The sequence below is a fragment of the Cucumis sativus genome, chromosome 2 (genome assembly GCF_000004075.3).
Source record: "Cucumis sativus cultivar 9930 chromosome 2, Cucumber_9930_V3, whole genome shotgun sequence".
In the NCBI taxonomy this organism is placed as follows: Eukaryota; Viridiplantae; Streptophyta; class Magnoliopsida; order Cucurbitales; family Cucurbitaceae; genus Cucumis; species Cucumis sativus.
Genome location: NC_026656.2, coordinates 6,898,927 through 6,913,954, shown reverse-complemented (window position 1 = coordinate 6,913,954; position 15,028 = coordinate 6,898,927). Strand labels below are relative to the sequence as shown.

Here is a 15,028-nt window from a genome sequence, read left to right as displayed (position 1 = left end):
TGAATAATTTTTTGTGATTATTTATGTTATGTGAATAATTTTTTGTAATCGTTTTTGTTGTTTACTTCTATTGTTTTTCATATTCGGTCATCCCCATTTGAAACTACACTGTTGTTGTTTACTTTCTACGTTTCTGGTTACTTTTGTTCCTTTGTAGTTTTTGTTGTTTACTTCTATTGTTTTTCATAAAGCCAACAAGCAATCACCAACCTTATCCATTTACTATAAACCATTTACACTATCACTTAAACATGATTCACTTCTACGTCTCCACATACATATTTAAGTTACAGAAGATAACCTTGTATGTTGGTTTATTGGTTTTGTGTGTTAATGCAATTATTTGTCAAATAAAATAAAATATTTTATTTTATTTGATAAATACAATGATTGTATTATACAATTACAACCTACAAGACTACAAGACCGCAAAACTTAGGTACCCACCCCAACAATCCATATATATGTACTTAATTAATTTCAATTCCACCAAATCCAATTGAACTTCAGATTTAAATAAATTAACACCCAATAAATAAAACTTTGTTTTAAAATAAAATTAAGATAATTAATTAGATTAGAAATTATCTTAATTTCTACAAAGTGTTTCAATAACGTAGTAACATCATGTCTAACAAATGTTGTCGTGTGGTAGATAATCTAAAACTTCACTTTTGTTCTACAAGCTATAACTAAGAATGGTTGGATTAATTTAATTTTAATGTAAATATTTATTAACTATTATCATGTTTAATCACTCGTTAATCTTTATGTTACACAACTATAATTTTGGTTGTCATATCTATCTTTCGTTTTTTTACTGATCAATCTTGTAAAATATGTCGTATAATTTTGCATATTAATAACTTTGGGTGTAGTTGCATGTTTTAAAATTTTTTTTGAACTTTATACTAGGGGTAATTTCTTAATAATTTAATGGTTGAATTTATGGTTAGAGGTGTGATCCTAATAAATTTTTATAATAAATTTTTAAATAACTTTGCATTCATCAGTTGAAAGGAGAATTGCAAACTAAGGTAAAATTAAATACCATGAAAGTCAAGCGATAAAAGGAAATATTTTTTAACATAAGACTAATATTAATATTGCCTATACAAAATGACGCAAGACATAAAAGAGAACAAAATTGGCGGAAGAATAAATAAAATCCTCCTTTTTAAGAACCCAAAACCCTTCGGGTATTCTTCAACAATGGTGTCTAATTTTGGAGAAGTTGAACACCTTTTACGTGGAAGGGTTATTATTGGTGCTAATTCAACACAATTTTGTATTCCATTCATCATATCTATTCTTTAGGTATTCTTTAGGTATTGTTTTGTGTGGTGTTTTGTTGGCAGGGATGCAAGTGTGTACTGAATAGTCTCTTAAAGCAAGAACTAATGAGATTTGGAAGAACGGAAGATGAACTTTGATATATATAGAGAAATCATAGGTGAATGTAAAGGCTAAAAAAGAATTTAAATCATCATCGTTGGCAAGCTTCCAAAATGAAGGGTGGAAAATGGTCATAATATCTCTTGAGAAATTAAAGAAACAGTTTGAACTTTTTACATCCCATATTTAGGCAAAAAAAGTAGTTTTAAGTATGGTAAACTATTTATATTTTCAAATTGGGGCTTTTTAAAAAATATAACAAACAGGAAAAATATTTAGATAGTAAAGAACAATTTTAAAAATGGAAAAAGACCATAGTCCCACATGGAAAAAACAAAAAATGCTCTGGCCAATATGTGATTAATCGACCACACTTGCACATGTATATCTTATTCCAAACGATAATAATATGGGACCGTGTAGGAAATGATACACGATCACGTAGGAAATAATACACAATTGTTAGTTTCTAATAAACGATGGTTTTGAAAAAGCCCTAGTAAACGATCGTGTATCTCGCGAGGAGATATGCATTGAGTGTCTAGGTGGTCATGCCTCCATATAGTTTCGTGAAGTGACATTGTTGTGGGGCGTGACACTTGACATTTTTTAACAGTCAAGAATAATTGTTCTGAACAGTTTTCAAATCATCCTTGAAGTCAGCTTTAAGAAAGTCAAAGTTCATGACAGTTAATAAACATCAAGAATTATAAGCGATTATATGCATGAAAGATATTCATTAGATAGAATCTCAAAGTTTTAACATATACAAACATCTCACCAACTTCAAATTTTACGATAGGATCTTTATCATCTCCAATCTAATATAATAATAATTCCAAATTGCAAAGCTAATCTAGGCGATTAACTAAAGCTTATGGACCTTAAGTTGATTGTCTTTGACGTTTAACGCGCCAGAGTTACTCAAAGTCTTATCGTGTCTTACATGGCAAGGAAGAGTGTGTGCGGTCCGGGATGTGACACATTGTCGCCAGTATGCTCACAAATGTCGATGGTTGAAAAATTGCCATCTTGAAATTTAAATAAGTTTTCAGTTAGTGTTCCAAAATTTCTTTCTTTAGAGATGAAGTTACCAACAATCCTCAATGGGTTTTAGAAACCCCCTTTTATCTCTCCAAAGAACGAAAAAGAACTTTCCCATATCATTGAGTTTCTTGATGAGAGAGTAGAAGTTCAATTTGAAAGTAATCGACTAGATTTTCTATTATCTAAGAAAACATTCGTTCTAAAGAATTTATAAGTTTAAGACCAAGTATATCTAGTACTCGAACAGAGGTATAACATGAGCCAGACAGATCAAGCTCTCTTAGAGTCAAATATGTAAAATTAGATCATGGTATACCAAATATTCAACATGAAGAAGACCATCGAAAGTCTCCTACTCAAATGGACATGGACGTAGGTTTGTCTTTCAAGCTAAATAAAGAGGCCTTCAAAAAAAGTTAATTAACGTCAAAAGAAAATTAAAATGACAGAGTAGCCTTCTTAAACATTATTATGAAGAAGAACAAAGTAGTTTAAGGAAGATTATTTCAAAACCCTTGAAATACTTTGAAATACTCCAAGAACATATATAATTATTCTGAGGGTTAAATCAAAGAAAAGATTTTGATCATCTATGTACAATTTGAGAAAAGAAACTTTGAGGACAGTACAAAAGAAGGAAATAAGAGCCGAATCTCTAATAGAACATGTGGAATTAAAATGTGTTTATAACGAAATTGTTATTGCACAACCTTTTCAATTGATAAAAGAATCAAATGAACGTAAAACTCTTCTATAACTGGACAAATTTATAGAATAGAAGACATAATAATAAGTCCTCTAAAATTAGAAAATGTTCCTCTTTTGCTTCAATATTCTCTATAAAAGGTGAAACTCAAAACTCAAGAGAATAAGATCCTAGAAGAAATTGATAGTAAGTTTAGAATTTTAAGTCTCATAAGTGTGAAAGCTCTAGGCATGCAAAAACCAGTGAAAGTGATGCACAATCACTTTTGAAAAATCTAGAGAAACTAAATTTTGAAAAAACGAGTGAACAAATAAAAAAAATAAGTTTTAAACAAGATAAAAAAAGTCTACATCCATGTCTATTTTAGAATAGAACAAATAAAGAAAATGAGTTAACCGGTAGCTTTATTCCTATTAATGAGCTAGTTATTATGTGCACGTAATGAGTAAAGACAACCATGAAGTGCAAGGCTCACATGACATTAACAAGCTGGCCAATGCATGTTGAGTTAGCAGCCTAAGCAACAAAAAATGAACCGAAAAGTTCTCTAAGAGATACTGGTGACATGGACGACAATAGTCTATATACGAGAATTATTCATGTTCTTGGCATAAAGGAAAAGTAGAAGTTAATGTGTGATTTATAATTTAATTTTATGTTTTTTTTTTTTGCAATTTTATAATGGATTTCTAAATTGTTAAGTGTCATTTTGATAACAAATATATTTTTTTTACCTATTTTTTAAAAAATAAATATATTTAGAATTTTGAGTTTTACAATTTAAAAACATCTATAAAAAAATGTCAACAAAAAGTTAAAAACAGAAAAATTGCTATTGATTAAATTATTAGTTTAAAATATCTATTAATTTAATATTGTTTAAATCAATAGAATCCCATGATTTATTTCAACTTCATGAAGAAGAGGGAGTTATATATACGTAGAAGAAAATAAGTATTTTTTTAAAACCTAAGTCTTTGCCTCGCTGCGAATTCTCTCAAAAATATTTTTTCATTCAAATTGGTTTCCGCAAATCAATCTCATCCTAGAGGATAGAAAGGTGTCTGACAAGTATTCATTAAATACACGCAAAAGGAAGTTTGAAAACAAACTCTATTTTGATGTTTTGCCTCCAAGCATTTGTGTCCCCAAAAGAGAGCAATTGTGGTATTTAGGCACCGAGAGGTTGCTCACCTTAAATAGAGAGGTAATGTGTTGCTTATAAGTAAGGAAACCTAGGTATATATATCGTTTGATCTATATTTACCATTTGTGTCCCAAAAGGAGAACAAGTGTGGTGTTTAGACGTTGAGAGGGTGCTCGCCTTCAATAGAAGATGGTTAAGTGATTTATATCACATCAAGAGCATATCAGATAGCTTAACTGGCCTATTATGCGGAGACTTCCTTCATCTTCCTTAATACAAGTTACTTCACATTTCATCATTATTCTATTTCATACTACTCTACAGAATCCTCTGTGTAAATATTTAGACTAGCATAGTTTTATACTTATACTGTATAGAAATTATACCGTCTAGAAATTAAAAGTAGACTTTATAACTAAGTTTGATAGAAAATCCTTGTTTGACCCCTGCTTATCTAGGAAACCTCTCGATTCTCTATTACTTGGCCAAGCGTGAGAAAATATTGTACTAAACGTTGATCAATATGCATTCAACAATGTATAGGTAGGACATGCACCTTTTATCGCATAATTCCAAGCTAGACGCCAATTGAGTTGCATCATTATAACCTAGCATGACATATCTACGAAAGAGTTTTTATAAACAAATCAACAAAATAAGCCAACAAGCAATCATTTAAACATGATCCACTTGTATGCCTCCACATACATATTTAGGTTATAAAAGATAAGTTTAGAGGTTAGTTTATTGCTTTTGCATGTTAATGCAATTAAATGTCAAATAAAATAAAATGTTTTTATTTTATTAGATAAATAAAATGCTTGTATAATACATTTACAAACTACAAAACCACGAAATTTAGGGCCTTAATTCCACAAAATCCAATTGAACATCAAATTTAAATAAATTAACACCCAATAAAACTTAGTCTTAAAATAAAATTAAGATAATAAATTAGAAATTATCTTAATTTATATGGAGTGTTACAATAATGTAGTAACATCATATCCAACAAATGTTGTGTGTTAGATAACCTAAAATTTCACTTTTGTTACGCAAGCTATATCTAGGAATGGCTGGATCAATTTAATTTTAATGTAAATATTTATGAACTATTATTATGTTTAATCACTCGTTAATCTTCGTATTACTCAATTATAACCTTAGTTGTCATATTTGTTTTCGTTTTTTTAACTCATCAATCTAGTAAAATGTGTCGAATAATTTTGCATATTTATAACTTTGGGTGTACTTTGGGTGTAGTTGCATTTTCTAAAATTTTCAATGAACTGCATAGTAGGGAAAATTTCTTGATAATTTAAAGGTTGAATTTTTGGTTAGAGGTGTACTAATTATTTTCTAAATAACTTTGCATTCGAATATCAATTGAAAGGTGAAATGCAAACTAAGGTAAAATTGAATACCATGAAAGCCAAGCGATAAAAGAAAATATTTTTTTAACATAAGACTAATATTAATATTACCTATACAAAATGACAAAAGACATAAAAGAGAACAAAATTGACGGAAGAACAAATAATAAAATTCTCCTTTTTAAGATCCCAAAACCCTTGGGGTATTCTTCAACAATTGTGTCTAATTTTGGGGAACTTGAACACCTTTTACGTGGAAGGGTAACTATTGGTGCTAATTCAACACAGTTTTGTATTCCATTCATCATATCTATTCTTTAGGTATTGTTTCGTATGGTGTTTTGTTGGCAGAGATGCAAGTGTGTACCGGATAGGCTCTTAAGGCAAGAACTAATGAGATTTGGGAGAACGGAAAACGAACTTTGATATATATAGAGAAATCATAGGTGACTGTAAAAGGTAAAAGAGAATTTAAATCATCATCGTTGGCAAGATTCTGAAATGAAGGGTGAAAAAATGGTCAAGAGAAATTAAAGAAACAGTTAAGGATTTTACAACCCATATTTGGGGGAAAGTAGTTTTAAGCATGGTATGCTATTTGCGTAGTTTCAAATTGGGTTTTTAAAAAATATAATAGGTAGTTTTAAGCATGGTAAATGATCATAATATGCGATCGTATAGGTAGTATCAACACCAGCCACATGTGCACGTGTAATTCTTTTTCTAAATGAATCATGATACGCAATCACGTAGGAAATGATACAAGTGATACATGATCACGGGAAAAATGATAAACGGTCAAGTAGAAAATGTTACAGATCACACAGGAAATGATACACAATTATTAGCTCATAATAAACGTTGGTATTGAAAAAAAAAAAAACCCTAGAACACAATCGTGTATGTCGCGAGGAGATACGCATTGAGTATCTAGGCGATCATACATCTATATAGTCGCGTGAAGTGACCTTCGGACGGGGCGGAGCGTGACACTTTATAAATCATCATTTTAAAAATTTGATATGAAATCAACATTTTAAAACGAATAGAATCTAATACCTTTTGGGTTTATATGGAGGATATTTTAGTTTTCTCTTTAAATATAAAAACCATTTCAAACATATCAATAATTTAACGGACACCATAAAAAGAATGATTTGAATAGTTTGAATTATTTAAAAGAAAATGAGTATGTTTCGTTTATAATTTAATTTTATGTTTTATTTTCCAATTTTTTAATGGATTTCTAAATTGTTAGGTGTCATTTTGATAACAAATTAGTTTATTTATTTTTTTACCTATTTAAAAAAATAAATATATTTTGAATTTTGAATTTTATAATTTAAAAACATCTATTAAAAAATGTCAACAAAAAGTTAAAAACAGAAAAATTAAAAAATGGTTTTCCTTTTAAAAAAGAAATGCGTTTTCTTTTGCATAAAGGCAATTATGTAGATAAAGCTATGGTTTCCTTTCCCCTTTCCATTGTCCAAACAAGAAGACATCAAATCATCTTTTACAGCTTCTTTCTTTCTTTTTCATTCTTTACTTCCCCCACCTTTTACGTGAAATTAAAGGGTAATTGCTATCCAAAATATTTTCTTAGGTTCACACTTCGTTTCCACCTCAATTCTTTTAAATATTTATCGAGTTCTCTAGTGAAAAGTATTTCATTCACATGTAACTAATATATCCTTTCTCAACAGAACAACTGTTCTTAAAATTTTGAGTATCATGATCAAAACAAAATTTGTCTTAAAAAAATTGAGTTCTAAAAAGTCTAGGTATATATACATTTCGTGTAGTATACTTGTACATTTTACGATTTCCAATGTCAGATGATTATTTTATTATGTATATCCCAAAGGAACTACAGTTTTACTCCAAGTGGGAGTTTGTTGAAATTTATGTCCTAAAACTCGTTGGTTGTAAATATAGTCCATTGACCGTTATTAATAAAAGTGTTACTATTGTAATAATTGTTATTGATTAAATTATTAGTTTTGTCTTAATAACCCAAATCCAATAAACTAACATCCTAAGTTGTTTAATGAGTCTTGAACAGTATGTAGAGACATACAGGGATCAATGTTCAAGATAAGCTTAAAGAGTCTATAGTATAGGGATAAGGTTGGGTACCTTATCCTTGTAACACTATTGATACGACTCACTTTGTATTTGATACAAACACAATGATCCAACACGTTCATGTAGTTGACATGCAAGTGAGGGTATCCTATGCAATGAGTTTTCATAAGATCGGACCACGAAATAGTAACCATTAGATGTAACTTCGTTAACTAGTTATGTTTCTATTTCACTAGGACGACCTAGGTAACTTAATTCTAATCCTAAGTGTATTATGAAATTCTGCTTGCAACAAGGAATTGTCCTTTGATTTGTACGAATGAGAGTGACCAGATTGCCGACTCAATAAGCTTATCATTTTGGGGACAAGACCGAGTGGGGAGCTAGAAACATAATTACACAAGATGGAATTCACTTCTAGGGCTTTTATCTCTTCACTAGGCAAAAAGGAAAAAGTGATTTATGATTTATGATTTTAAATGAGGTGTTGAGAACCTGTTTTATGAAAATGAATTTGTTGATTGTATTGTATTCCCCAAAAGATTTTCAAAAATTTCACTCACTAGGTATTTGATTTATGTGTTAAATTTTCCTTAGGTTATCATGCATTGAGGCTGTTGAAATTTATGTCCTAAAACTCGTAATTTGTAATTTAAATTATATTTTATTCAATAAACAAGTTATTGAGGACTTATTAGTGAAAATAGAATACTATAATCCTGAATCCAATAAATTATGGTCCCGAGGCTATCTAGTGTAGACTTGAACTTTATGGAGAGACATAAATGTGGATTAAGCACAAATATATAGTCAAATGGTCTATAGTATATGAATAAGGTTGGACGCCTTGTTCTGAAAGCACTATGGATGCGACTTGCTTTCTAGTTAGTACAAACAATGTGATCTTGAAATATTCATGTAGAGATATAGAGGTGGGAGTATCCTATATAAATAAAGTTTACGTAAGACTGGAACCAGGACATAGCCACTTTTAAGTTATAACACTATTTGAAAATAATTATTTTAAGTTTAGAGAGAAACTATTTTTGCAAAGAGCAAAACCATTCATTTAATTAATTTGATTCAGAAAACTATTTTTCTTCAACATATTGATAATTTCCTTTTGAGGGAGCAGGAGAGAATCTTGAAATTCTATTAATTTAATAAATATTAACTTAATAGAAAATTCAAATCATATAATTAGTTAATTAATTATTCAATTAATAGTTAATTAAATTATATTTAATTAATATTTCATTTGAGTCATATTTATCGAATATTTAACCAATATCTTATATCTTATAGCTTTAAACTAATAAAATTATATAAAATTAAACTAAACTATTAATTAATTCTCTAATTAATTAATAGCTAAATTAAATATATCATATTTAACTTAAATTAAATTTGAACCATATTCAAATATAAATCTCTCATAACTAATCATTTTAATATGAATTTGATTCTCATAAAAATAATATTTGAACTCATTCAAATATTTTATCTTTCAATTAATTTTGAATCATATCAAAAATTAAATTCATATAATAAAATTTGATTAAAATATATAAACTTTATATTATAATGTATCATCATACATTATACTAATTTCCAAAATACTTTGAACATCTTAAACTACAACTAATACAAATAAATCTCATTACCTATAATGCAGAGACATCCTTCATCTTCGTTAATACCAGTTACTTCACATTTCATCAGTATTTCATTCCATACTACTCTACAGAATCCTCTATGTAAATATTTAGATTAGCATAGTTTTATACTTATACTGTATAGAAATTATATCGTCTAGAAATTAAAAGTAGACTTTATGAGTAAGTTTGATAGAAAATCCTTGTTCGACCCCTGCTTACCTATGAAACCTCTCACTTTGCTTATACTTGGGCAAGCGTGAGAAAAATTTGTATTAAACATTGATCAGTATGCATTTAGCCATGCATAGGTGGGACATGCACCATTTATCGCATAATTCCAAGCTAGACGTCAACTGAGTTGCATCGTTATAACCTAGCATGACATATCTATGAAAGAGTTTTTATAAACAAATCAACAAATCAACAAAATAAGCCAACAAGCAATCATTTAAACATGATCCACTTTTATGCCTCCACATACATGTTTAGGTTACAGAAGATAACCTTGGATGTTAGTTTATTGGTTTTGCAAGTTAATGCAATTAAATGTCAAAAAAATAAAAATATTTTTATTTTATTAGATAAATAAAATGCTTGTATAATACATTTACAAACTACTAGACCACGAGATTTAGGGCATCAATTCCACCAAATCCAATTGAACTTCAAATTTAAATAAATTAACACCCTATAAAACTTAGTCTTAAAATAAAATTAAGATAATAAATTAGAAATTATCTTAATTTTTATGGAGTGTTACAATAACGTAGTAACATCATGTCTAACAAATGTTGCTCTGTGTTAGATAACCTAAAATTTCACTTTTGTTATGCAAGTTATATCTAAGAATGGCTGAATCAATGTAATTTTAATGTAAATATTTATGAACTATTATCATGTTTAATCACTCGTTAATCTTCGTATTACTCAATTATAATTTTGGTTGACATATTTGTCTTCGTTTTTTTTACTCATCAATCTAGTAAAATATGTCAAATAATTTTGCATATTTATAACTTTGGGTGTAGTTGCATTTTTTTTAATTTTCAATGAACTGCATACAAGGGGAAATTTCTTGATAATTTAAAGGTTGAATTTATGGTTAGAGGTGTACTCCTAATTATTTTCTAAATAACTTTGCAAAAGGTGAAATGCAAACTAAGGTAAAATTGAATACCACAAAAGCTAAGCGATAAAGGAAAATATTTGTTTAACAAAAGACTAATATTAATATTGCCAATACAAAATGACATAAGACATAAAAGAAAACAAAATTGGCGAAAGAACAAATAAAGTTCTCCTTTTTAAGACTCCAAAACCCTTGGGGTATTCTTCAACAATGGTGTCTAATTTTGGGGAACTTGAACACCTTTTACATGGAAGGGTAACTATTGGTGCTAATTCAACATAGTTTTGCATTCCATTCACCATATCTATTCTTTAGCTATTGTTTCCTGTGGTTTTTTGTTGGTGGGATGCAGGTGTGTACCGGATAGGCTCTTAAGACAAGAACTAATGAGATTTGGGAGAACGAAAAACAAACTTTGATATATATAGAGAAATCATAGGTGACTGTAAAGGCTAAAAAAGAATTTAAATCATGATCGTTGGCAAGATTCCAAAATAAAGGGTAGAAAAATGGTCATGAGAAATTAAAGAAACAGTTAAGGATTTTACAACCCATACTGGGGGGAAAGTAGTTTTAAGCATTGTATGCTATTTGTAGTTTTAAATTGGGTTTTTTTTTTAAATATAATAATTAAGTAGTTTTAAGCATGATAAATGATCCTAATATGTGTATCAACATCAGCCATATGCGCACGTGTAATTCTTTTTCTAAATGAATCATGATACGCGATCGCGTAGAAAATGATACAAGTGATACATGATCGTGTGACAAAAGATATACCGTCAAGTAGAAAATGTTACATGATCACATAGGAAATAATACACAATTATTAGCTCATAATAAACGCTGGTTTTGAAAATCCTAGCAAACATTCATTTATAATTTAATTTTATGTTTATTTTGCAATTTTATAATGGATTTCTAAATTGTTAAGTGTCATTTTATAATGGAAGTCTATTAAAAAAATGTCAACAAAAAGTTAAAAACAGAAAAATTAAAAAATATGTTTTAAAAAATGGTTTTCCTTTTAAAAAATAAATGCGTTTTCTTTTGCATAAAGGCAATTATGTATATAAAGCTATGGTTTCCTTTCCCCTTTCCATTGTTCAAACAAGAAGACATCATATCATCTTTTACAGCTTCTTTCTTTCTTTTTCATTCTTTACTTCCCCACCTTTTACATGAAATTAAAGGGTAATTGATTTCCAAAATATTTTCTTATGTTCACACTTCGTCTCCACCTCAGTTCTTTTAAATATTTATAGAGTTCTGCAGTGAAAATTATTTCTTTCACATGGAACTAATATATCCTTTCTCAACAGAATAATTTATCTTAAAATTTTGAGTATCATAAACAAAACAAAATTGAGTTCACGTTGAGTCTAAATTATTTGTTGCTGTTGTTTTCTTACTCTCTACAGTAAAGCTATTTTCTTGTATTTTATTGCTACGTGAGGTTTTGTTATTTTATTCTTTTGATTTGTGATTAATTCGTGCGTATAGAATAGTGATAATTGATAATTTGTTACGCTCTTTTTTGAAAAAATTGTTAATTCTAGGTTCGATAATGTGCAGCCAAATCTTTGAACACTTTCATAAAAAGATTTGTGTCAATTGTTTCTACCGTGCTTTGAATTTGTATCCACCATAGACATAAATAATAGTCTAGCTATCTATATCTATCACAAATATATTGTGATATTTTATTCTATTTGAAGTAGGTTTAATTTTGCATATTTAAAAAATAATGAATGGAGGGACCTCAATTTTTCTAATTTTTGTTTATACATGCAAATCATGGCCAAGCTTCAGTCTTCTTCATTTTGTTCCGTTTTAGAAGAAACATATGAAACCTTTTAATTGTGTATATATACAGAGAGCATTGTGATTTTGAACTTGTTTATTGTTTGCCTTCCATTAGCATGGGTTTATTGTTGTATGAATTACAAGTAGTGATGATGTGCTACTTCTTTCTTCTCTTTCTTTTTGGCCAGCTCTCTAATAATTCAGTTATTGTGAATTCCCAACATCATGATGTTCATGATCATGTACTTTGTGATCCTAAACAAAGTTTAGCATTACTTGAATTCAAGAATGCCTTTTCCCAAATGAACCCATTTCGAAAATACCTATGTAACCATGGGCAAGCTTATTTTCGAACTTCCACATGGAATAAGAACACAGATTGCTGCTCGTCATGGAACGGCGTGGAGTGTGACGACGAAGGAGATGGCCATGTTGTTGGTCTTCATCTTGGCTGCAGTTTTCTCCAAGGAATTCTCCATCCCAACAGCACTATTTTCACCCTCTCCCACCTCAAAACCTTGGATCTCTCTGGCAATGATTTTTCAGGCTCTCCATTTTCACCTCAATTTGGAATGCTTACTAACTTGAGAGTTTTGGATCTTTCTGGGTCTTCCTTCCAAGGCCATGTTCCATTACAAATATCTCATTTGTCTAAATTAGTTTCTCTTAACCTTTCTGCTAACCATCTCACTTTTTCAAATGTGGTTATGAATCAACTTGTTCATAACCTGACCAATTTGACTAATTTTAAGCTTGCACTTACAAATCTTTATGACATTAAACCCACTTCTTTCAATAATCTCTCTCTCTCTCTAGTGTCTCTTGATCTTTCTTTATCTAAGTTGTCTGGAAATTTTCCAGATCACATTCTTAGTTTACCAAATTTGAACTTTTTGAAACTTTATAATAACCCTGAGTTGAGTGGACATCTGCCCATGTCTAATTGGAGTAAATCTCTTCAGATTTTGGATCTTTCTCAAACTAATTTTTCAGGAGGGATTCCCAACTCCACTAGTGAAGCCAAGGCTTTGAGTTCCTTACGTCTTAGTAACTGCAATTTCAATGGTGAAATTCCTAATTTGCAAAGTCATTCTAATGCTTTCATGGGTCAATTAGTAACCAATTGTGTTTTCAACATCTCCCAACAAATTTCTTCTTCTAATTATAATTCATTTACAAATGTTTGTTCAGATACTATCCTTCCAAACCTTGTTCATTTGAGCTTGGAATTTAACTCGTTTACTGGTGTCATACCTTCTTGGATATATTCATTGCCTAACTTAAATCACCTAGATCTCTCCAGTAACCAATTCTCTAGTTTCATGAGAGATTTTAGATCCAACTCATTAGAGTTTCTTGATTTAAGTTCTAACAACTTGCAAGGTGAAATCTCAAAGTCTATTTATAGGCAATTCAATCTTACAAACTTAATATTGGATTACAATAATTTAAGTGGGGTTTTGAATATGGACATGTTGAGAATCACAAGTCTGCGTGACCTTTCCGTTTCCAATAATAGGCAACTTTCAATACTCTCAACCACCGCTACCTCCTCCAATCTTACACTCGTCAGTATGAAATTCCTCAATTTAAAAAAAATTCCCTACTTTTTGAGAAATCAAAAGAACTTGGAGTTTCTAGAACTTTCCTACAATCAAATTATAAGAAAAATTCCCAAGTGGTTTTTTGAATTGGATGGTTTGAGAGACCTGGATCTATCTTATAATTTATTGTCCTCAGGAATAGAGGTGCTCCTCGCTATGCCCAATCTGAAGAGAGTTGGTCTTGATCACAACTTGTTTAAGCAGCTACCTGTTCCCATGTTGTTGCCATCAATAATGGAAACATTCAGTGTTTCAAACAACAAGGTTAGTGGAAATGTCCATCCTTCAATATGCCAAGCCACCAACCTTACATACCTTGATTTGTCTAATAACAGCTTGAGTGGGTGAACTACCATCTTGTCTTTCAAACCTCACTAATCTATGCTATTTGATATTGAAAAGCAACAACTTTTCTGGAGTTATTTCCATACCAACAACAAGTATTGAATACTATATTGCTTCAGAAAATCACTTCATTGGACAAATCCCTCGTTCAATTTGCTTTGCATATAACCTTCAAATCCTAAGTTTGGCCAATAACCGAATGATTGGAGGAACAATTCCTTCATGTCTTCCAAACATTACTTCTCTTACGGTTTTGGATTTAAAAGGTAACAACTTTAGTGGTACAATTCCAACATTTTTTTCTAAAGAATGTCGACTGAGGAGCCTTGAGTTGAGTCACAACCAAATACAAGGGGAATTGCCACAATCATTGTTGAACTGTGAAAATCTTGAAGTTCTTGATCTCGGTTATAACAACATAACAGGTTAGGTAATTCTTACTTAATAAACCCAAAAATATATATTAATACCTCACCTAAATTTCATCTCTTTTATTTATCATTTAATCACATTAATTAAATATCACACACATATATGTTTGACTATATAGTTTTTTTTTCTTGTATAATTTAAATAGATGGATCACAATAAACCTAAGATATAATTCTATTAATATTCTATTTTTAACAGGTTACTTTCCTTGGTGGTTAAAAGCTGCTTTGAATTTGCAAGTTCTCATCCTTCGATCCAATCGATTTTATGGTCATATCAACAATTCCTTTCACAAAGA

The 15,028-nt window shown here is 29.8% G+C and overlaps 1 protein-coding gene across 1 annotated transcript; it reads left to right on the top strand.

Annotated features, from left to right (window-relative positions):
- The first annotated feature begins 12,465 nt into the window (after positions 1 to 12,465).
- On the top strand, positions 12,466 to 14,301 carry LOC105434727 (receptor-like protein 7). The gene has a single exon (XM_011651834.1). It carries the CDS (start codon positions 12,466 to 12,468, stop codon positions 14,299 to 14,301), a length of 1,836 nt encoding a protein of 611 aa, XP_011650136.1.
- Positions 14,302 to 15,028: the final 727 nt, after the last annotated feature.